We start from the raw sequence: 22,872 nt of genomic DNA on the forward strand, positions 1-22,872 counted from the left end.
TACAGATTTTGTCAATGGAGTCCTGTGGCTCTCCCCGTCGGAAAGGGCTGCCTGATGGCAAGGTCAAGCGGTTGTGGACGGGGGCAGCAGAAAAATGTATTTTAGCCAGTGGTGGACCGTCAGGGCCTGCAAAGCCTTCTCTGCTGGCCTAAACAGAATCACGTTATAGCTATTTTATAATTTAATAATTTTTCTTAAATACACTACATGTATTATAATTTATAAAAACATTTTTTCCATTAGCTTATTTTCTCATTGCACAGCTACTGTCTTCCTCAGTTGCTCTGCATCCAGTGCAGCTTGTTTTAAGTAGAGCTTTTAACCAATCAGATTTCACCTCTGTGTCTCTATAAGAAGAGAGGCCCCAGGCCTGCAGACTCACAAGTGAATCCCGACTTTACCGTTCATTCTCATGCACTTCATGATTGACTTTATGAGAAATCAAAGCACCACAAGGTCGCCCGTGGTTCCACTAGAGCGGCGTCTTATCAGCACTTAGCTGCTATTTGTAGACATCATCATGAAGCTGCTAGACATGACATCATCCGTCTCCATATCTCTGTTACAGTTGGTTGACACCAAGAGTCAACATCAGCGATTCATTACCTTTAGAAAAGATGCAAGGAAAAGTCACAACACATTATAAACCACAATGGTTTCGAGTGGGTATGTTTGATCAAGTCTTGAATAATGAGACTCAAAGCCTCATTGGAGTTGTTTTGCTGGCGCAGCAGACGAACTGGCGAAGTGCGCTTCGACCTCCTCAGTGTTTACGATGGCTTCCATCGCCCATCACCTGTTTCGAACATGAAATCATGTCTGGCTGTTTCGTTTTCCTCGGAAAAATTGTTCCTTTTTAAAAAAAATGTATTCACTAAACAGCGAGAGGATCCAAGTAATTAGCAACTAGTTAGAGTGTGAGTCAGAGATGGCATTGTTTGAAATCCCAGTGTTCACATCCTGAAACACACATAGCTTGTGTAATTGCAAGCCGGAGGCGAGGATCCCTCTATTAGTTGGAATGATGTGTCAAACCTCCACGAACACTGCATGAGCTGGCATACTGATTGGAAAAGGCAACACGAGTCCTATTGCCAGTTTGTGTTGGCACCGTCTGATCGGCTGCGTAACTACCACAAATGAACACAGTCGTACACTCTAATCACGGCAGAAAGAAGGCGATGAAATAAACTTTAAACCTCAAAAACCTCCAAGCGATCTTCAAAAAACCTCAACGCGTACTCACATGCACGGACACGTGGAATTTGAGAAGAAGTGTCTTGAATGTCTGGCGGTCATATTTCCCGACCCACTTTAAAGTCTATCTTCAGCGTTTTTGATTCATTGCATTTGGGCTTTGACCAAAGCAATTTCAGTGAGATTTACTGCATTACAATCACACACACACACACACACACTCAACCACAAGATGAAGATATTCCACTAAATATTTTTACCTTGCATGATCACACAGCGTACATTTCAAAGACAATCACTTCTTTAAAGACAGAGGGATGGTTAAAACATCATTGTGAATCAGACATCCGTTAGCTACGCTAATTAGAAGTCCCCACACACCTTGCTTATATTATCTTCGTCATCAAGTGCATGGAAATAGGCCTTAGACTTAATTGTGGCATTTTTCACATTTTATAGACGTGTGTGATTTATTGTCAAATATACCAAACATCAAAGACTTCTAAGTAGCATTAGCTTGCTAGCTTTAGTAGCACTAGCTTTCTAGCTAAAATGCTGTGGCTGCTTTTACAATACATTGACACTGTAGCAAGACGCTTAACACTGGACTGGACAAGTAAGAACATGTCCATCTCATGAGCACATGAGCATCATGCTGCATTCACACAGAATCAGTTAGATGGTAGACGGCAAGATGGATATCATGTAGTGGGCGAGAGCAGGGTGGTAAAATTTGTTGAGGCTGGCAGAGAATACCGGCAACAGTAACAGTAGACGCCATTGCCGTCCAAGGTTGAAATATTTGCCCTCCTCCGCGACGAAATTTAGACCCAGATGTTACATAGCTCACTCACTCACGCAAGGAGAAAAGTTGTTTACGTTTGCTGAGCATATTAAAAGAAAGCTGCATATTATAGCTACATGCATTACTAGAATACTTACATAAAATAGTAGACTTAATTGATTTAATGTATTTCCTTCCATCACCCGTGCCGTCCAGATTGTTGTCCGTCTGCCTGATTCCATTTCAATGCATCATTAGGCTGTTATATAATCTTTTACTTAGGTAAAAGTATTAATACTTTAATATTTTAACTTCAAATTAAATAAGTATTGATTACCAATTTAAAAAACACTTTGTTACGAGTAAAAGTCTTGCATTCACCCATACTTACTTAAGGAAAAGTATGTAAGTATATAACCAAGAAAAACATGAATTCAATGAGGTAGTGAAAGACGGTGTAATTTATTGATGTATTTAATGATACTTGTGACTTGTTTGATCTAAACCATTTGTAGGGCTCATTCAAGAGCACTGTGAGGAAAATCTGAATGCAAAATAGACGCACGTCAGTGGTCAGCCCTCGGTCCCGAGCTCCTCATGGCCTGCCAATGTGGCGGCTTGGCTCAGGACGGTCATGTTCCCCGACAGAGACTGAGTGAGAAACCCTTTGAAAAGGAGCCCAGCCAAAGCAGGCCAGGGCCGGGCCAAACCGAGGCAGACAGGCTCCCGACTGTTTTCTCCCCGTCGCTGGAACTCCGAGGGTTGGCTTGGCGTTTTCGTCCCGAGCTGGCAGTCCGAGTCAGAGGAGGTAGTTAATGATATAGCTCATGAAGCTGTCAAGGCTGTTGGCAGTGTCCACAGTAGGCCTATTGACATAGCGCAAAGTCTTCCCCCTGCTGAGTTCACAAACATAAAGATACAGATACGTATATATATACTGTATATTTATAAATATATTTTACTCATCTTTACTTTGAAAAACACATGATTTACATCTCCATAGAGCTGGGGAACAGTGCGTTTTTTGTTTTCATAGCACAGGCCTCAAGAATAACTTCACTGTGGTGGACTCGCTTGTGTTGGACTTTCTGTATGAGTAGTGGGAGGAAACTGCAGTGTGCTTCTGCATGCAGAACCCAAAGCACACAAATTGGGTGTGTCCTACAAAGACCTGCTTTTACACCACCACCTTCCAAAGAATGTTTCATGAGTGCTAGATAAAACATGACATGAAGGGAATCCAGACGCTGTTTGGGTTCCAAACTACTAATATATAGTAGTTTTCATTGTGATGGATTCAAATGGCCTACACCTGCACGAGGGATCCAGGGTATTTGATATCAGCCTCGCTTTACTTCCGATATCCTACACGTCACATGTCACAGCTATTTCAAGTCACTAACACAAACCAAATATTACAAAACGGATAGTTCCAGTCCTTGATTGCGACTGGCTGAGCCACGTTCAAAGCTGGCGTTCAATACACAGCTTTGATCGCAGTACATCAGTTCTTTACCGCGCCAACAGAATCGTGTGAATTCACTGGATGGGCTAAGCGTGGTGCATGAGATGGACAGTCCGATCATTTCGAGCCAAATTAAATGATTGGACATGGTTTGTGGATTGCTGTCGGAATGAAAAGAGACTTTCAACAAATGTTTTTGACCCCAGTCTTCAAGCTGTTTTCCGCTGAATGACGCAGAGGAACTGCATCGCTTGGAGGAATAATCATTTTTTGTTATGAATAAATTATGGCATTTTTAGCTGCTGTGTGTTTATTTTATGAAACCTTGCCAGGCGTATGTAGTCACCGTTTTCTAAGCCACTTGAGGCCATTGGTGTACAGTGATTTTACAACAACTAAGGGCCGTTGTTTGGCACAACGCAGAGCTTATTGGTGTATTGGCTTATTGCTTAGCTTCCCACTGCTGCTAGCTGACATGAAAAGTGTTCAACTGGCAAAAACATGACATAGCTTTCAATGTGAAGCGCTCGTTGGGAATTTGTGGAGTTTGTTTCGCCGGTGAACAGATGCACAGTGGTCCGACTGATATATTTCTGACAAAGTTGCTGCTCCGCGAGTGTTTGCTGTAGTATAAAACCAGACTTTCTGCCAGGCGTCAGGTCTGAAATCTGAAGGATTCCAAATGGAATCTTGGCTAATGTGTGCTGCACACATAATGGGTTTATCAATGGCCATACTGTAGGTGTTATGGGAACAGTGTTGTCGTGTTGGAGGTTTCAATTCACACAAAAATGTTAGCGCCTGCCGCTATTTTCCCGGTCAGTTGTGTAAAAGTAATTTACCAATAACAATAAAGCACTGAAAAGTTTGAAAAGTAGATTTAGACCATCTTCTCTGGTTAACCCCAACTAACCTAAACCAATCTAGTCCCAGCCAATCCCAGTGTTGCACAATTACAGAAACCTCTTAAGACCTCCATCTCATCATCTGTCTTGTTTTCCCAGCCGTGGATCCAACCCCGGACGATCCCTTGGTGTCGGTGATCCTGGTGAGCCTGCTACCCCTGCTGGTGATGGGGGTGGTGGTTGCCGGAATGTTCTACTGGTACCGAGCCTACCGGCGACGCATTAGCCAAGAGTGGGAGAGCAACATGAAGAAGCGCAAGCCGAAAGTCGGCGGGCTGGACTGCAGCGACGCCTGCGCCATCATGATGGACGACGACGGGTCGGACAGCAGCTCGACGCACGCCAACCACCTGAACCACAACACCGATCCACTGCCCATAGAGCTGGATATGCTGGTACAGATCCCGTGGCACTTCAGAGTTGTTCTGCTCTAAACCACACAAATTTAAATTCTCACCAATGTCATCACTTTTGATCCCGTCCCAGGTGGGAAAGGGTCGCTTCGCCCAGGTGTACAAGGCCAAGCTGAAGCAGACCACCTCGGATCAGTTCGAGACGGTGGCCGTGAAGATCTTCCCCTACGAGGAGTACGCCTCCTGGAAGAACGAGAAGGACATCTTCTCCAATACGGACCTCCGGCACGAGAACATCCTCCACTTCCTGACAGCTGAGGAGAGGAAGGTGGAGAAACAGTACTGGCTCATCACCGCCTTCCACCACAGAGGAAACCTACAGGTGAGACCGCCACTTTAAGGTAACCCAACATGAGTAGGGCAGTATTACTTTAGGTCAGTGTTGGGGAAGTATTCAGACCATTTACTTTGAGGGTAACTTCTATATTTATCAACCTGGACCCTATTCTCCTATATTTTTGTGTCCAAGTGAGTAATGGGGACATTACACTTTCTGAAATGAATCCAGTATTTGGGGAGAGCTCCGGAGATGCCAACCGCTAAACGGGCTGCTATGTAATGGCTCAGTGCAACTCCTCTCCTCCAATGTACGTCCACTAAAAGAGCTTGTTGTTGCCACTGACAGACTCAGATTGTTATTATCGCTCGATCCGGTCTGTACATTGATGGTGAGGAGTTGCCCCTAAGCAGCTACCGTCTGCAGCGTTCTCCCTCAATACTGGACCAGTTTTAATAAAATGTCCCAATTAGTCACTTGGACGAAAAAAACATGGGAACATGTGGCCCAGGTTGAAAAATACTGAAGGTACCCTTTAAGTAAATGTACTTAAAAGTAGTTAAATGTCCCCTGTGACTGTTATATTATTATATTTTGTTTCATAAGATTATTATTATTATTATTACAGGATTTTACTCTTTTGTGGTTTGAGGTGGCGCTCATTATTTCCATTATCGATTAATCTGCTGATAATTTTCTTCATTAATCGATTGATTGTTTGGTTTGTAGAAATAGTGAAAAAATGTATTACGAGTACATTACAATTGTTAACATTACTAAAAGACCAAGCAGCAGCTGGACCCACAAAATGTTTTACATGTTCTCATCTCAGCTGTACTTTTACATTGTCATATTTTCTGTGTGCAAAAATTATAATTTGTAAAGTAACTAATAACTAAAGCTGTCAGATAAATGTAATGAAGTAAAGTTTTTTTCATTCATAAATTACAATCTTAACCTGTTATAAATCCCTCTGCCCTCCAGGAGCACCTGACACGTCAAGCGATCAGCTGGGAGGAGCTGCAGGTGCTGGGCATGTGTCTGGCCCAGGGCGTCGCCCACCTGCACAGTGACCGCCTCCTCTGTGGACGCCCTAAGGTCGGACAGAGCGAAAAAATCTTCACTAATCATAATAACTGACACACTGTGAAAATTGTCAAAATAGGAACAGCAAACAACACATCTGCCCAGTCTTTATTATAAGTCCTAATGATGAGCAAATTATACAAAAAGTCTAAATCTTACTGGCTATCCCCTAAAGTGTAATAAATGCCAGCAGTGTTAATGTGAAATGTCTTTATATATAATGTATTGTGTTTTTATTTATTTAATAAGTACTTTTGTCCCCCATCCTTCTATCGTACCCTAAAGGTGCCCATAGTCCATCGAGACCTGAAGAGCTCCAACATCCTGGTGAAGAACGACCTGACGTTGTGCCTGTGTGACTTTGGGCTCGGACTCCGTTTGGACAGCACTCTGACTGTGGATGACCTGGCCAACAGTGGACAGGTCAGATAAAAAGTCTCTTTGAATCACTTTTTGTCTTTATTTTGTGACTTAGTTCAAAGAGCACATTTGAGTAAGGTAATGAACTTACCTGCAGTCCTCCAAATGATCTAAAGAGTCAACTGCAACCAGTCTATAGTTATCATATACAAGTATGACCAGTGGTGGAAGAAGTACTCAACTCCGCTACTTAAACTTGGATAGGTAACAGCAGCAAGAGCATGTTAGATCTTTAAAATGTACCCTACCGAAAACCTTGCATTCTTTCTAATGACCATCAGAGGGCGACTCCTCTGGTTGCAAAAATAAGTCTATGAGAAAATGACCCTACTTCTCACTTTATTTATTCATTTATTACCTCAGAAAATATGGATGTATGTGTTTTTCTTAATCTGAAAAGTGACTAGTAATTCAAATTCAAATAGTGTAAAATAATTCCCTAATTCCCAAAATGTAGTGGAGTAGAAGTATAAAGCAGCAGGAAATGGAAATACAAGAGCAAAGTTGTGTACTTGGTTACTTCCCTTCACCTAATATGACATCAACACATACCTGCAAACTTGTCGCTTTTCGGCGAAATTCGCCCTTTTTAATCAAAACTATGTCATCCACATGAATCGTCTAGAGCCGTAGAGTTTTTTTTAGCGTTTCTCAGATTGGAGTGAGACAAGGAGAAAGGGTGATGTTGTGATCTTCGCAATAAAACATCTTTGATGTGACGTGTCGGGTCTATGCCAATCAGCGTTAAGATGTCTACACCGTCTTTCCCTCCGTTAAAGTTTAACTTACGTTATGTTTTGTTACAGTTCAGACTTGCTGGGTTAAGTTAACGTCCACTGCAAGTAGAACTTTGTCGACTGTTAACATTTGTCATTATCGCGATTTATCACGTTACTCCGGTTCAGTTCACGCGGCCACTCGTTAACGTTAAACCGGAACACCGCCACATCTGATTGCAGGTTGTTTTTTTTAACTCAAAGTAGAATGAGGCGATTTCATGGTGATAACTTCTATGACCACGAAACATGAGGCCCAGATACTGATGAGATGATGTGGTCAAAGAGCTTCAGGAAGAGGAGGCTATTTGCGTACCGCAGCTTGACGCAGGGCTGTGGAGCTGAGCCTGGATAAAGGTGGTCTAAACAGACGTGAGTACAGCTTCCCGCTGTCACATTTGCTACGTTTTAAAGCTCATATTTAAAATAAAATTCTCCTGGGGGAGCATTCCCCCGACAAGGTTTCGGTGCTTGCCACCTTTTTCACCTCTTATGAGTTTGCAGGTATGCAACACTTCTGAAGTTGTAGTTGTAACCTGGGACGGCCCCCTGTCTGTCTTGACTCACAGTGGTTGAAAACCAAAGTACTTCTGTAAGGTGTTTCCCTCTTTACTGGAAGTCCCTCTGGGTGCTTTGATAAGACACACCTTGTTTGCTGACAGAAGACATCTGAGAGAGACAGACAGGCAATCAAGGGAACGAAGAGATAGAGGCTTTGTTGTGACATGCAAGCTCCTCAGGATAGCCCCATCTCTTTCTCAGCCTGTCAGTTGGACTTTGTCCTGTGCTTGTATATGACTCATTATGAGAGTTGACTAACTTATTAGACCAACACTGACCAAAATAGACCATAAAAAGAGGAGAGAGGTAGCGTAGAGGAAGTGTAGCGCCCACCAGGTAAACACTGTTAGCTCTGTCGGCACTGCTGCCGTTGTTTGCACTGTTAGCGCCGTTAACTTCTAGCCACCGGCCAGATGTTCGGTCATGATGACGTCATAAAATATGACATTCTTCATTCGAAAACCTCAAAGGAAGCTTAGAAAGTAAAGTCATTTACATTTGGTACAACGCTACAGTACATGCAAACACAGAAAGAACCTGGCCATGACCACCAGGTTCTTTACATTTGTTCCTGTGCTCTCTGTGATATCGTTTTATCCATTCAAATGTTCAAATGATGATCTGTGGCTGTCACATGGTGTTCCATTCACAACTGGAAATTCCCAGCTGGTAGGTTGTAATTATAACCTCTGTGTGTGTTCATGTGGTCCAGATCGGAAAAAACCTGTGAAGAAAATTGGGCAGCCGCACAATATGCTTTGTAAAAAAAAAAATGGGTTCAGCGTGCGCCTATTATTTTGCAAACATATCCTGCCAGCGAGCTTGTTCGACTTTGTAACTTTAACCACGAAGGTACTAAACTTGAAGCTAGAGTGGGTACGGTATTTTATAAACCTTTTTTGTTATATTTATAGAAAGCCTCTGAAGGCCCGACAGCAATCAATGAATCAAATGCTCTTTCAAAGGAAGACGGTCGCAGGACTGTAATAAGCCCGTCCAATCATTTCATTCAGCCCGAATAAAAACTAAAATGAATTTCCCCCATGGGGATTAATAAAGTTATCCTTCCTTTTCAACCGCATCATCAAAATGCCAATGGGTTGACATATTGTGAATTGTAATTGCTGTCACCACAATGATTTTACAGCATTTTCTTGAGGTGCTCAGGTATCATGTATATGAAATTTTTGCACATTACATTGCATTACAGTCATTTAGCAGACACTTTTATCCAAAGCGACTTATAATAAGTGCATTCAACATCGGTATTCAAGAGAACTACTAGTCACCAGAAGTCTTAAGTGCATCTCCTTTTTTAAACAAGCATCTAAGAGCATAAACCAGAGCAAACGTACAGTGCAGAAACAAATGAATACAATAAGTGCAACAAACTAGTATGAATACAATAAGTGCAACAAACTAATACGAATACAATAAGTGCTGAGTGGAAGGCTCAGGGTAGTACTTCTCATATAAAATTTAAAAAAATGTTATAACCTTTGAGGGGTGGAACAAAAGCCACTAGCTGGAGGGGCGTGACTTGTTGGTTTTCACTTGGGACTGGATTTGAAATGTATTGGATTTGAGTTTAGACTTGACTTGGTTCTTAAATTGGATTTTGTTGGTCTTAAATTGGGACTTGACTTGGGATTTGTTCATCTTGACTTGGATCTTATTGAACTTGACTTGGGACTTAATAGCAAAGACTTGAGACTTACTTGTCACTTGCAAAACAATGACTTTTTCCTTCCTCTGGTTGTGTAGAAATCCCATTAACATTTTAAAACGAACTCATCCGCGGGGTTCAAAAACACTGCAATGCAACAGCAACAGAAACGTTCATAGCGTCATTTTTGACGTTGTAAGGCCAACTGTACTGAATCCAGTCACTGATGCGTGTCCTCAGATGACACACATCAAACATGGGTACTCTTGTATCTCATCCAATCGTGAATGAAGACAGTTGGTGAGTCAGGTTTATTGTCACTAAGCCAAATGGTTGATTGTTGCAACAGAAACAGATCACCTGCCAGACAAGAGGGTAAACATCACGCTCCTACAGGTTCAGTGTACGAGTCTATACCGTTTTGATTTCATGCAAACCGTCTGATCCAATTAGTCTTTATGACATGTTCTTGCCTACATCAGCAACCTGTGCTGACAGCGTGACGGCGCTAAATCCAACTTGTATTGCAGTAGTAATAATTAATATGACAAGGTGATTATCATAATATTGTACTTTGTTCCTTGCGCTACTTTGCCAATCTGTCCGAGCTACGAAGGAGCCCACACTGTCACTAACTGCACTCCCTGCATAAATATCTTAATTATGTTTCAAAAATAAAAAAGCAATATCAGAAAGGAAAAGACAGAAGGGTCTACAATATGTGTTTGAAGGATATATCCGGGATGTCAAACTGATTCAGCTGTTAAAACAGGTTAAACAGATAGAAGCTAAAGCTACAGATCACAGTGTTTGAGTGAACCACAACGTCATCACAATGAAATAAGAGAACACAGTTCCTGTAAAGCCTGGTGGCTCTTTATTTACTGTTACAAAAATGAAAAAGCAAAAGCAGCATGTGTACACCTTTAGCATACCTTCAGTAGCTAGCGTAGCATAGAAATGCTAACGCTAGTTAATGATGTGCTAGCATACTCTGCCGTGTTAGCTCCACAGGTTTTTATTTAGAAACATACTTACAACCTCTCTGGGTAACAAGTCTCACCATTACAGAAAGGGGTTCAACATATTGACCGTATTCGACACTACACCGGCAACATGAAGGAGATCAAATCTCAGTACTGGTGGGAGAGGCGCACGTTGGGTCCGTTTACTAGAAAGTTTTTTCAAGGTGATGAAACAAGGGTTTCCAGACAGCCAATGTATTGCAAGTTTTACGCATTTTTCACCGGCGCGACCCGAGTCTGTACTAGCGTGTTAACCTCTTCTGGTGTCTCTGTGCCGCAGGTGGGCACGGCGCGTTACATGGCTCCGGAGGTGATGGAGGCCCGACTCAACCTGGAGAACATCGAGTCCTTCAAACAGACCGACATCTACTCCATGGCCCTTGTGCTTTGGGAGATGACGTCCAGGTGTGAAGCCATCGGAGGTCAGTGCACGCACACCCACACACACACATACTCATTAATGACATGTTTCAGTCTGTGGGAAGTATGATGTCATGTAACACACAAGCACACACTTAGAGAAGAAAACAGATCCTACTGAGGTGAAGTGTCAACCACTGCGATAACTCAACAGGAACAACTGCCGTCATACCTTCCGGGGTTATCACAACAAGTTCAGCGGGCGATCCGATTGGCCGGTAGCGGTCCTGGCATGTAGCAGTGGAGGCAGCACGTGCTTCTATTGATAATTAACTCCCCTTCACTCCGGTGCAGGAAACATCTAAAGGAAATGTAACTAACTGGAAACTGGATATTATCACCTTATGATGTTGTTATAGCAAACAATTGCCTATTTACACATCCAGATATTGGGCTATATGAATAGAAACATGATGGTTGAGAATTCTCTGTGGGTAACTCACCACGAGCAACATCTACGTCATATAAAAATATAGATTAGTGCAGCTTTGATAATGTCCTAAATGCACCTCATGTTGTTTTACAGTTACACAGATGAGGCAAAAATAAAGATAAACACTTAAAGGAATACTTCACCCACCTTGGTCACCATTAACACTAGTAAAAACAAATCAAATTGGGATTTGATGAAACTGATGATAAAGGTCTTTAGTATTATGAAAAGTGAAGCCGATGTGGAAGTGTCTTGAACCTGCATCCTCTCTGCTGTCCACCAGGGGGCGACTCCTCTGGTTGTATAGAAGTCTATGAGAAAATGACTCTACTTCTCTCTTGATTTATTACCTCAGTAAACATTGTAAACATGAGTTTATGGTCTCAATCTCTAGTTTCAAGTCTTCTTCAATACAGCATGATGTTCATTTAGTAAATGATGGTCCATTTAGAGTCAAACAGACCATAAAGAGGAGTATGTTTTAGGGCGGGCTTACTATGATTGACAGGTCACTACCACAGCGTTGTCTGGTTTGGGAGTTGTTTGTGTTTTCGTCTCAGAGGTTTAACCCTTTGTTTCCACTTCTTACATACAGTCTATGGTTGGAGTGTGTGACATCAGTCAGTATTTTACACCACCAGAGGAATCTATTTGGCATATCCATTGCTCTGAAAAGAAAAAAGGAAAAACCTTTTGAGGAATCTTGAAGGGAAAATCTTGCTAATGTTTTAGTTACGACGGACACGATAAACACTATAAGCATGAGTAATATAAGCATCCAATCTGCATGGCTGGAATAGACTATAGACAGGTCTGTATGCAAGACATAGAAATATATACAGGTTGCATTAGTTATGCAACTTTTCTTAGACAAGATCATGTCCTTAGACTTCTAATGACACCGGACTGTCTGCAAGAAAACCTATTTTCTCTGCCACAAATTTTGAGACGCACTTTATCATCATATTGCACATGATTGTGCATACTGTAATCTGAGAGTCCATACGTGTGACCTACATAGAGCAGACAGGAGGTTGAGGCTACTGTTTCCTGTTTTTTGCGGTGGCTGTAGGGGGGGGGGGGGGGGGGGGGGGTGACGGTCACGTCTGTCGGACTGCACATCGACCTCAGCTCCAGGTCTGCAGTGGGAATCTTAGGAATGTCTGATATGTGAGGGAGACGATCTGAACTCCACTGTTGCCCTTCTTTGGGCAGGAAATCAGGGGGAGAGAGACAGAGAGCGGGAGTGGATACTGTACCTGTTTCAGCTGGCTGTGTGTGTGTGTGTGTGTGTGTGTGTGTGTGTGTGTGTGTGTGTGTGTGTGTGTGTGTGTGTGTGTGTGTGTGTGTGTGTGTGTGTGCGTGTGTGTGTGTGTGTGTGTGTGTGGAAACCAATCCCAACCTATCTTTCAAATCTAAAACCAAGTCTTGACCCTCAAACAACCATTTGGACAAGACAAGAAGTCCTGCGGTTTGGTGTTGAAGTACACCCGAAAAAAAAAACACATTTGTGTTTCCTCCCGTCTGCTCTCCTGGGAGTATAGAGGGACTCTCTCCGGTCCACCTCCTTCCCTCCGCCTAGTTGGGCTTTTTTCTAGACAGTCTGAGACATTTAGAACCAGACAGTCACATTCCAACACGCGTGTGTTTGTCTGCGCGTGTGTGTGTGTGTTTATTTCAGACACAGAAACGTAGAAGCAGAGGACGAGAGAGAGGGAGGTGCCGCACAAACGCCCTCATCTTGCCCCGTTTATGTCTCAATCTGTGTGTGTGTATGTGTGTGTGTGTGTGTGTGTCCGTCCTCTGCCTCCACCCCGACAACAGGGGACAGAATGGTGGATAGAAATACTACCGCTGAACCGGCATTGTTGTTGTTGGTTATATCACATTCTCTGTGTGTGTCTGTGTAGCATTTCATTTAGGTGTCCTGAATTAGCCTGCAGGGCGTGGCAGTGGGTGGGAGGGCGGAGGGTTACGCGGGGTAACGGAGCGTGGCGGAGAGTTTTGCGCCGTGCCAAGCGGAAAAAATAGGCTTGTGGTGCATGAAGGGAGGCGGCCTCTTTGGCAGAAGACTGGTGAAAGGGGGTGATCGGGGTGACCCTAATGGACAGAGGATGTTTCAGAGGACAAAGAAGACTTTGATGTTTTGAGAAATTCACTTTCTTGCCGTGGGGGGGGGGATATTTGATCCTGTTCTCTTTTCTGTGTGTGAAGCCAGGAGGCACTTAGCGTTGTATAAAGGCTGCAGGCAGGAGGAAATAGCTGGCGGTCTTATTAAAGTTACTATGAGGAGCTTCTAACTGGTTATGAAACGGTGTAGATTTCATACGGATGCCTCTCTATGACCTTCATAAGTAGACGAGACCATCAGTGTGAACGTTGACTATTTCTATGTCGTCATTCTTGATGCTTGTCACTGATTCTGAGCAAAATCAGATGAAATCATGCAGGTTTACCAGAAACTCCTTCAGCTCAGACTCCGGCAGCAACCAGTCCGCCGTGGACGGATCCAGATCCGGCTCTGCCTCCGACCTGCTCCGGCGGTAGGAGGAGAGATCTGCTCCAGTCAGCAGCTTCTCCTCCTCCGGGCCAGGAGCAGAGCTTTGCCTCGCTGCTCCTCCGGTCCCCCGCTGGGAGACAACACCTACACCACGCTGCTGGAGACCCAGGCCGCACTTTGAAACCATAAATAGTATTTGTCACATTTCCGTTTGGATGCAAACGTCACGCAAACGTCACACTCGCTTTGTAGCGAGCCAAGCTTTCTCCACCACTTCCCGTCTTTATGCTAAGCTAGGCTAACTGCCTCGTGGCTCCGGCATTGTGCTTCACACCACCGAGAACGAACGATAGCTGAGTGCTCATCACCCAAATTTCAGGTATATTGTGTACAATAGAATAGAAGTAGCAGAGTCCTTCAACACTTCTCGAGTCATTTTCAGGACTGGACACAGTTAGAACTAGATTAACCTGTTACTAGAGAACCCCCCCCCCCCCCCTCTTGCTTTTAGCCTCCCAAAGTCCCATCAAACACGGACGTTAAACTTTTAACAGCACCCCAATGTGCTCGCTACAAAGTTGCCATAGAAATGTTGCCCACAACTATCTCTGGACATCGGCCAATGCTTGGTTTGGACGGCGAAAAGACCTTTGACCAGAGGGTGTGGTTCTTTAGCTAAACGCAGGTTCACTTCTGCTTCCCACGTTTCGTTCGCCCACCATCGGTGTGGGATCAGACTCACGTTGAGATGCCCGTTGAGAGTTTTGGGTCTCTCGAGCGCCAAAACTTCGGAGCAGTGTTTTATTTCAAGATAGCAAATCCCAGACAGCGTTTCCAGCCACAGAGGTTCCTGCTAACCTCCAGGCCACAAAAGGTCTCAGACAGATAATCTGCAAAGGAAACTGTCGTAAACCGCCTTCCGCCCCCTCAGATTGGATATACCCGGCCTTTAAACCGAGGGCCCCTAGACAGTGAAAGGGGGGACAGTGAGACTGAGGCTCTGGTTGCAGTCTCTTTAGAAATATGTTCTCAAACCAAAGACAGGAATTCTTCTCATATCTTTTTAAATGTCCGGAGCTGCTGAAGGGAAGCAGGCGGCACTTCTCTCGTATGGACCGAGTCTCCGTGTCTGTCCACGTCTCTGTGTCCCAGATGCCGCTCAGAAATACGAGGACAAGTGCAGGCTTTAAGAGGCAAATTGACCATCAGAGCATGAAATTGGACCCTTTTTCGCTACGGTCTTGATGTTTAGAAACACTCCACCTCTTTTTATTTCTGTTTCCAGCTTTCTCATTTTTAGGTCAGCTCGCTCTGCGCTGTTCTGTGTTTTTCAGCTGTATCCAGTCCAGGAAAATGTGTGGTATTTATACCAGCTCCGCAGCAGGAGATCTAAACAGCAGAGAAGCTGGCATAAATAAGCTCCAGGGGAACGAGTCCTGGCCTGGCCCGGCCCGGCTGGGTCCGCTTTTAAAACGCTAAAAACGGTTGGGGAAGTTCCACATGTCAAAAACAGGAAGTGTGGGCCTGTAGAGTCAGCTTCTCTGCACACAGTCCCAATCCCAGACCTCCAACTTCCTGTCCGGGGGTTCCACTCCAACCTTCCCGCTTCCTATATTTGAGGACACAGCGGCAGAGACCACTTAAATGAAACTGTTGCAGCTTTTCCTAAATTCCATCATACCATTCTGCTAATTAGCATGGACAACGTGTTATTCAAAATTGATTTGCAGCTGCTGAGTCAGATTATGGCCAGCCAGAAGAAAGTAATCTCATCACAAAGGGCAATTTAGCAGCCGCAACTGAGCGACGTCTATCTAGCTTTACATTCAATGAGTCCTTGATTTCAGACAGAGGTAGCAAAAAATGATTTTGACGCTAGCAGCTTTGATCATCTTTAGCTAGCTGGCTAATTAAGCTTAAACCTTTTCTCTGTGAGTTGTTTGATAAAAAACGCCTCATTTTGGGGGGGGGGGTCTTAAATACAAGCATACATGATATGCTAAGCTAAAGCTACACATAGACTGTGTGTAATTAGTGTACGTAGTCGTCGTGACATCACACAAGGATTTGTAGACTGTAGACTTTTGAAGCCTCGAATCGGCATTTTGGCCATCGCCAACTTGGCTTTCTGCGACGAGTGACGTAGAGACGCCGTATAGCAACCTGTCAATCACAAGGTAGCCCCGCCCTAAAGCATACTCTGCTTTATGGTCTGTTTGACTCTAAATGGACCATCATTTACGAAATGAACATCATGCTGTATTGAAGAAGACTTGAAACTAGAGATTGAGACCATAAACTCATGTTTACAATGTTTACTGAGGTAATAAATCAAGAGAGAAGTAGAGTCATTTTCTCATAGACTTCTATACAACCAGAGGAGTCGCCCCCTGATGGTCAGTAGAGAGAATGCAGGTTTTAAGACACTTCCTTAATGGCTTTGCTCTTCAGAACCGGAGGTTGCCGCCTAAGTAGGATTCATAATAACGCTGTCCATTTCATCCCCCCCTCTAAAGTCTCAAACGATAACTTGAGTGAGCGTTGAGCTATCCGCGAGCGTGTTTGGCAAACGCTGCGTCATGAGTTTGGGGTAGCTTCCCAAAATACAGCAAAAGTCGTATTTGCTTGTTGAAGGCAGTGATGCTTTCCCATGACAGTGAACATTAAATTCATTTTAATTAACATGCCCAGAGAAAAGCAGATGCTGCGAATACATCAACACCTAAAAAAAGGTGTTTTTGACAGCTTGTGAAATAGAGGACATAAAAAGTAGGAACTGTAAGAACACGAGAAGGGTTCACAGAACATGACCTGTTTGTTAGATGTTTGTTAGATATTTGCATATCGTTTTCATGGACGACCGTGCAGCAGCTAGTGTCTCGTTTCACGGCAACGGTGAGGATCCAGAGAGCCCTTCTCCTCGGGGGGCTGAACACAGACTGCAGCTGTTGTGAGCTCGGTTTCATGAGGTCTGGACCCAATCACAGAACTTTGTTTTGAATTTTTCATGGTTTTCGACGTCATGCTCTCCCTTTCTCTCTCTCTCTCTCTCTCTCTATTTTTTTTCTTTTTGCCCCTGCTTGTTCCTCGACATGAAATAGTCTAAACAAAAAGGAGGGATTGTTATGTCGGAGCTCTGTACAGTCTGAGGTTTTAGACTAATTGCTTGTTCGCGGTAGCTGAATTGTCGTTTTCAGAAAAAGATCATCGTTTTCCCTCCCACGGAGACATCATGAAACTATTTATTTCTTTATTACACTTCCTATTCACCTGTTTCTCTCTCTGTGTCTTCCTCTTTTTGCATTTCTGTTTTCACCTCAAAATCTGATATTTGCTTGTGTGTTGTGTCCGCAGAGGTGAAGGACTACGAGCCGGCGTACGGCTCCAAGGTGCGAGAGCACCCCTGTGTGGAGAGCATGAAGGACAGCGTGCTGAGGGACAGAGGACGACCCGAGATCCCCGACAGCTGGCTCAGACATCAGGTCAGACTAATACAGACAATAACCGGAGCGGGAATACCAACCATTATTGATCACTTATCTAGGAATTTCCTTTCTCATGTTATTTATTTTTTACATGGACGAAAGCACATTCATCAACATTATTATTGACGGATACTGTCGTCCCCTTGGGACCTTCCTTTGTAGAATATGAACCATCAACACTGCATACAGTCTGCTGCTAATGTGTGTTTTTTAGAATGAACATCAACCGAAAAGTTCATTTCTTACAGGATTTTATGTCACGCAGCATCATTATTCTGATGGCATGAAAGGGTCACTTTTCATACCGGGACCCTTTGTCCACTAAAGGTCCTTGTGTTTACCACTGACAGGCTCAGATTGTTCTTCTCAGTGTCTGATAGCATTATGGAAAGAACCCGAGAGAGAAATTATAAAAATGTGCTTTGCTTTTCGCTCGATCCAGTCCGGCTGTACGCTCAGAGTCAAAGACTCGTTCTGAAATCTCGCGTCACATCCACATTGTGGAAATCAGCACAATATTTAGCCGTGACATAGAAGACCTCTTAGATTAACACTGAGCTGCGCTCTCTGTACTCCAACTCTCACTCAACGTTTCCACCGTCGTCTTGGCAACAAGTTACATGACTCAATAACAAATGGACCAGACGGAGCAAAAAGTCAAGAAAAAGGGATTTATTTCGCCGTAGGGTTTAGTGGACGCACGTTGGCGGTGAGGAGCGATGATGCTGCAGCCGGCTGCGTCTCAGACACAATCATATTTTGTAACTTTTGTAATACCAAAGTTACACTTAACATTGTCAACTCCATGCTGATTATTTGACGGGTTTTTTTGGTTTGTTTTTTATTGCAACATGACCACCGAGGTTCAGTATATTGGCAAATGTGTTCCATTAGCAGGAAGGAAACGTGCTCTGGTGTAGTAGTACTATAGGTGGTTTTGTGTAATTTGACATTCACCCAAACACTTGGTAAATCTCACCTCCTCCGCTCTTTCCTCCTCTCCTCGACAGGGCGTGGCGGTGATCTGCGCCACCATCACGGAGTGCTGGGACCACGACCCCGAGGCCCGGCTCACCGCCCACTGCGTCGCCGAGCGCATCTTAGAGCTGGAGGACGAGATGGACAAGCTGTCCAGCCGCAGCTCCTCGGCGGAGAAGATCCCTGCAGAGCTGAAGATCCCCATGGAGGTGGGGATCCCCGGGGAGGAGGTTAAAATCTCCCAGATACAGGACGTCTCTGCCGCGGACTGCTCAGTGAGCGACGAGAAGTGAGAAGGGGGGACCGGACTTTTTTAGTTTTTTTAATTCCCCAACAAGGGCACTTATTCTGGAGCCAGGAGTTGAGCTCCTGGACGTCCCGGGACAGCGTCACATCTTACTTTACCCCAGGAAAAAAACAAAAACACAAGAGACTGTGGGTGACGCTTTTGAGCTTCACCGCTTTTAAACGCGCAACAACTTGCCTTAATCAGCTGAAAAGCTAAAGAGCCAAAAAAAAAAAGAAAGCCAAAGTTAACTGGAAGCTTCCAAAGATGCACAGAGAAAGTTGTTTTTTTGTTTCTTTTTTATACAGGCTTCTCTCTGAGCAAAAAGGTCACTCTCTTAACGAGAAACAAACATGGCGATAACTGTTAAACCAAAGACATTTCATGTGCACTTTACCGTGAGACACTTCTGTGTCTAAAAGTGTCTTCGACTTTGAGCCAAAGTGTCAGCGGAGATGTGGCCTTAACACTAACGATGCTGTGGACTCCATCCGCAACCAGCAAGGAATCCAAAGGAATGTGTGTGTGTGTGTGTGTGTGTGTGTGTGTGTGTGTTTTTACCCAGCTATACTTAAAACCTTGTTTGCCACAAAAAACAAGCACAATGTAAATAGAGACAGTGACTGTACATAAGAGACAAATCAAGCCCAAACAAAAGGGAAATGTAATCCTACGACTTCTATTTGAACGTGGAGATGAACAGACTTCATAGAGATGTATTTTTAAAGAAAAACTTGTGTGTTGTTTCCATATCAGGTGTGCCGAAATCTGTGCCTTAATGTGTGTCATTTGTAAAATATTTGTAAATCTTTTTATGAAATTAAAGATATTTCTGTATACTGACATGTGTCTCTCACTCGTTCTGTGGTTCGGCCGGCAAAGATACAAACTACTGAGCACTGTGGATTTCCCTTATCATTTTGTCGCTCATGTACGAACGGTCGCTCCTAAAAATATATTTTAGTGTTGAGGTAGTTTTTCCCTGCCACCTTCCTTTTGTGTGCTATTTCATTTTTCATGGACACAGCAGTCTCATGAAGAACTAGGAGACATTGGGTTACATGTAGGGATGCAGTAGTATTACACTTGGCTACTTGCCGATACAGAGTACCATATGAGTACTTGATAGTACCATTACAGTGCTGACAATTACTTTGAAAACATGTTTCATTTTTCACCAGATGTTCCTCACTGTCCAACTGTAACAAACTAACTAAACTGACATTTTAACGTTCTGTTTTCCTGACACAAACGGAGCGTAGTGCGATTACGAGTACATTATCGGACCAATACCGTATACTGGTATGGATCGGCATCCAGTTAAACTTCATCACTGACGTAAGTTCACAATAACTCACATGAACACCGGCCTGCCGGTGTCCGGAGTTTGTTTGACGCAAACAAACTCTTTCTGCCTTTCTTTTTTTTTCGGTCTTTATCAAGCAGTAACGTCCAGTTCTGTGAAGCCGATGTGGAAGTGTCTTGAACCTGCATCCTCTCTGCTGTCCACCAGGGGGCGACTCCTCTGGTTGTATAGAAGTCTATGAGAAAATGACTCTACTTCTCTCTTGATTTATTACCTCAGTAAACATTGTAAACATGAGTTTATGGTCTCAATCTCTAGTTTCAAGTCTTCTTCAATACAGCATGATGTTCATTTAGTAAATGATGGTCCATTTAGAGTCAAACAGACCATAAAGCAGAGGATACTTTGATTGACAGGTTGCCAGAGACGTATATAGCGTCTCTACGTCACACATCCTCATTCCAAATATGGTAACTTCTGTTCATTGGTTGTGAAAAAAACAAACATTATATATGTTGCCTATGTTTATGTATGTTTTTTGCATATGATGGGTTTAAGTTGTAATTACTTGAAAGCCTATCAGTCTCATACAGATGCTTAAGGGTGCCTCGTACATCGGTATGTTGCCGCCCTGGGACTGAGAACGTGCTGACTTTAAAGGTGTAATGTGTGAGATGTAGCCACCTCCTCCAAACACATAGGAGGCAGCATTTCACCTCTACTACTGAGTCCATACAGTCTAAATTCAACAATCATCAGTTCATCAAAAACGGTACGGTCCGTGTATACTTTGATAATCTTTTTTATTGGATTAAATCCAAAGTGGTGGAAACTACAAAGACGACCCACTTTGACCAAAGTTACCAATGTTTCAGTTGTCTCTTTGGAGCATTCTCACTGTGAGTATATACTTCTTAGAGCGTAGTTAAATACAAGGCTAAGTCTTGTCCTGCCACTAATCTTACTTTTACTCATGCTGCATCGTCCAGGTCCTCGGCCCTCATCTGTCTCGCATTAGTTTTGTCCAGTCTGCTCATTCCTCAGCTCATTTCACTTCTCCCTCATTATTTTTGTTCTGTTTCAGCCTCTCCTCCCTCCCTTTTTTTTCTTAGCTTCCTTTCTATTTTTCCTCATCTCACTCCATCTACTTCTTTGTAGGAATGCCATAGGAAGTGCACCACCCCGTCCATGTTGTCCACACACTATAAGCGATGCCAGAATCGTTCACTGTTAAGAAAAGAAAACGTTATTTTTGAAGCACTGTGCAGGGTTGAGGTCACGGTGAAGACGGAGTGCAACACTCAGGCTTAAGACCTTTTTTTTTTTACTCCAGGAGAATAGACCATAAACTCATGTTCACAATGTTTACTGAGGTAATAAATCAAGTGAGAAGTAGTCATTTTCTCATAGACTTCTATACAATCAGACTTATTTTTGCAACCGGCGGAGTCGCCCCCTGCTGGTCAGTAGAGAGAATACATGTTTTAAGACACTTAAGCATCGGCTTCACTCGGCAGAACCGGAGGTTGCCGCCTGGATCGAAAGTGACAACATTCTTGTCAAACTTTGGGAAAGCACGCAGTCGTCGGGGGTTACCTGTACTTGATCAGTGTCAAGCGAAGCCGGTGTACAACGTGTTAGTTTTTATCAAAGGGGCAAGAAACGCAGACAAGCAGCCCCTAAAAATGATTGTGAATCTGCCGTATTTTATGTTCCCAAATTTCTACCATAAATACGAGAGCCAGGCCGGAGAGCATGCGATGATCAAGGTGGATCAGGATCAATGGAGCGAATAAGTGTTTTATCGAGAGCATGTCGTATCGCGTGGAAACGTTTGTAGTGGAATGGGCAGTGTGTGTGTGTGTGTGTGTGTGTGTGTGTGTGTGTGTGTGTGTGTGCGTGTATGTGTGTTGTGCAGACATTCCTCTGCAGACCAGAGTTTGTTCCATTGAAATGTAATGACAGGGCCCTTCTGGGCCCACGAACCAGCTCTGGTACAAGGAACAGAGGGCACCACATTACTGCCCCCCCCCCCTTCTCTCTGGCTCTCCCTTGTTCTTTCCATCTTAAAGCCCCGGCTCTCCTCACGGCCGTCTTCGCTGGTGTGTTCCTGGCATCGTCAGCTCTCCTCGAGGCCAAACATCCTGTGAGTCCAAAATTAACTCCTGGCCTCTCTTCCATTCTTTTACTGCTTTATGTTTTCCATCAAGTGTTTTTGCAAATTATAATGCAAAAAATAATGTAAGGGCAAGTTGTACTTGTACGCCTGTCCTCAGGGTGTAATCACCGCGGTATTATGGTACTGCAGGGACACGTGTGTTCTCCATTCTTTAACGACTTCCAATCGTTTCACAATGGTGCATGGCTGCTGTGTCGGATGAAAGCGCACGCCTGCCCTCTAGTGGACAGAAACACAGACAGCAGTCAGACGTGACGGATTTGAGTTTCACTGCTGCCCAGTCATTTTTACTTCAAAGTTTATTTTTTCAGAATCAAAATCACATTTATTGTTCAAGTATGCGTGCACATGTAAGGAATTTTACTGAGATTTTTTGTTTTTGCATCTCTCTCGACATACTTCAACAGAAATAACATCTAGAAACAAGGACATCAAAGCTGGAAATATAAAAGGTAAATGATAGAACGGACTGTACACAGGTAGTGAAAAAAATGGATGTATAGATAAACATAGTGTAAAATCTATTTTTCACTATCTATATTTATACATACAGAAATATTAAATAAATACATATATATATATATATATATATATATATATATATAAAAAGCACCAGTTTGAATTTGTTTTTTGCAACAAATATTCAGCTTCAGTGTGCAGCAATTTGAAACAGGCAAGTGGTAATGTTTATGAGAGCCATTGTACAGATG

General features: G+C 43.5%; 1 protein-coding gene across 1 annotated transcript in view; it reads left to right on the forward strand.

Annotated features, from left to right (window-relative positions):
• LOC306700182 (TGF-beta receptor type-2-like) overlaps positions 1-19,514 on the forward strand; it is a 36,775-nt gene extending 17,261 nt beyond the window's left edge. The window contains exons 4-10 of the mRNA XM_079165122.1: positions 4,451-4,746; positions 4,838-5,086; positions 6,026-6,139; positions 6,413-6,550; positions 10,856-10,997; positions 17,283-17,410; positions 18,424-19,514. Coding sequence (XP_079021248.1) covers positions 4,451-4,746; positions 4,838-5,086; positions 6,026-6,139; positions 6,413-6,550; positions 10,856-10,997; positions 17,283-17,410; positions 18,424-18,684 — 1,328 coding nt within the window. The 3' untranslated portion in view covers positions 18,685-19,514. The remainder of the gene's footprint in view (positions 1-4,450; positions 4,747-4,837; positions 5,087-6,025; positions 6,140-6,412; positions 6,551-10,855; positions 10,998-17,282; positions 17,411-18,423) is intronic.
• Positions 19,515-22,872: the final 3,358 nt, after the last annotated feature.

The sequence above is a fragment of the Pholis gunnellus genome, assembly GCF_910591455.1.
Source record: "Pholis gunnellus genome assembly, chromosome: 8".
Classification (NCBI taxonomy): domain Eukaryota; kingdom Metazoa; phylum Chordata; class Actinopteri; order Perciformes; family Pholidae; genus Pholis; species Pholis gunnellus.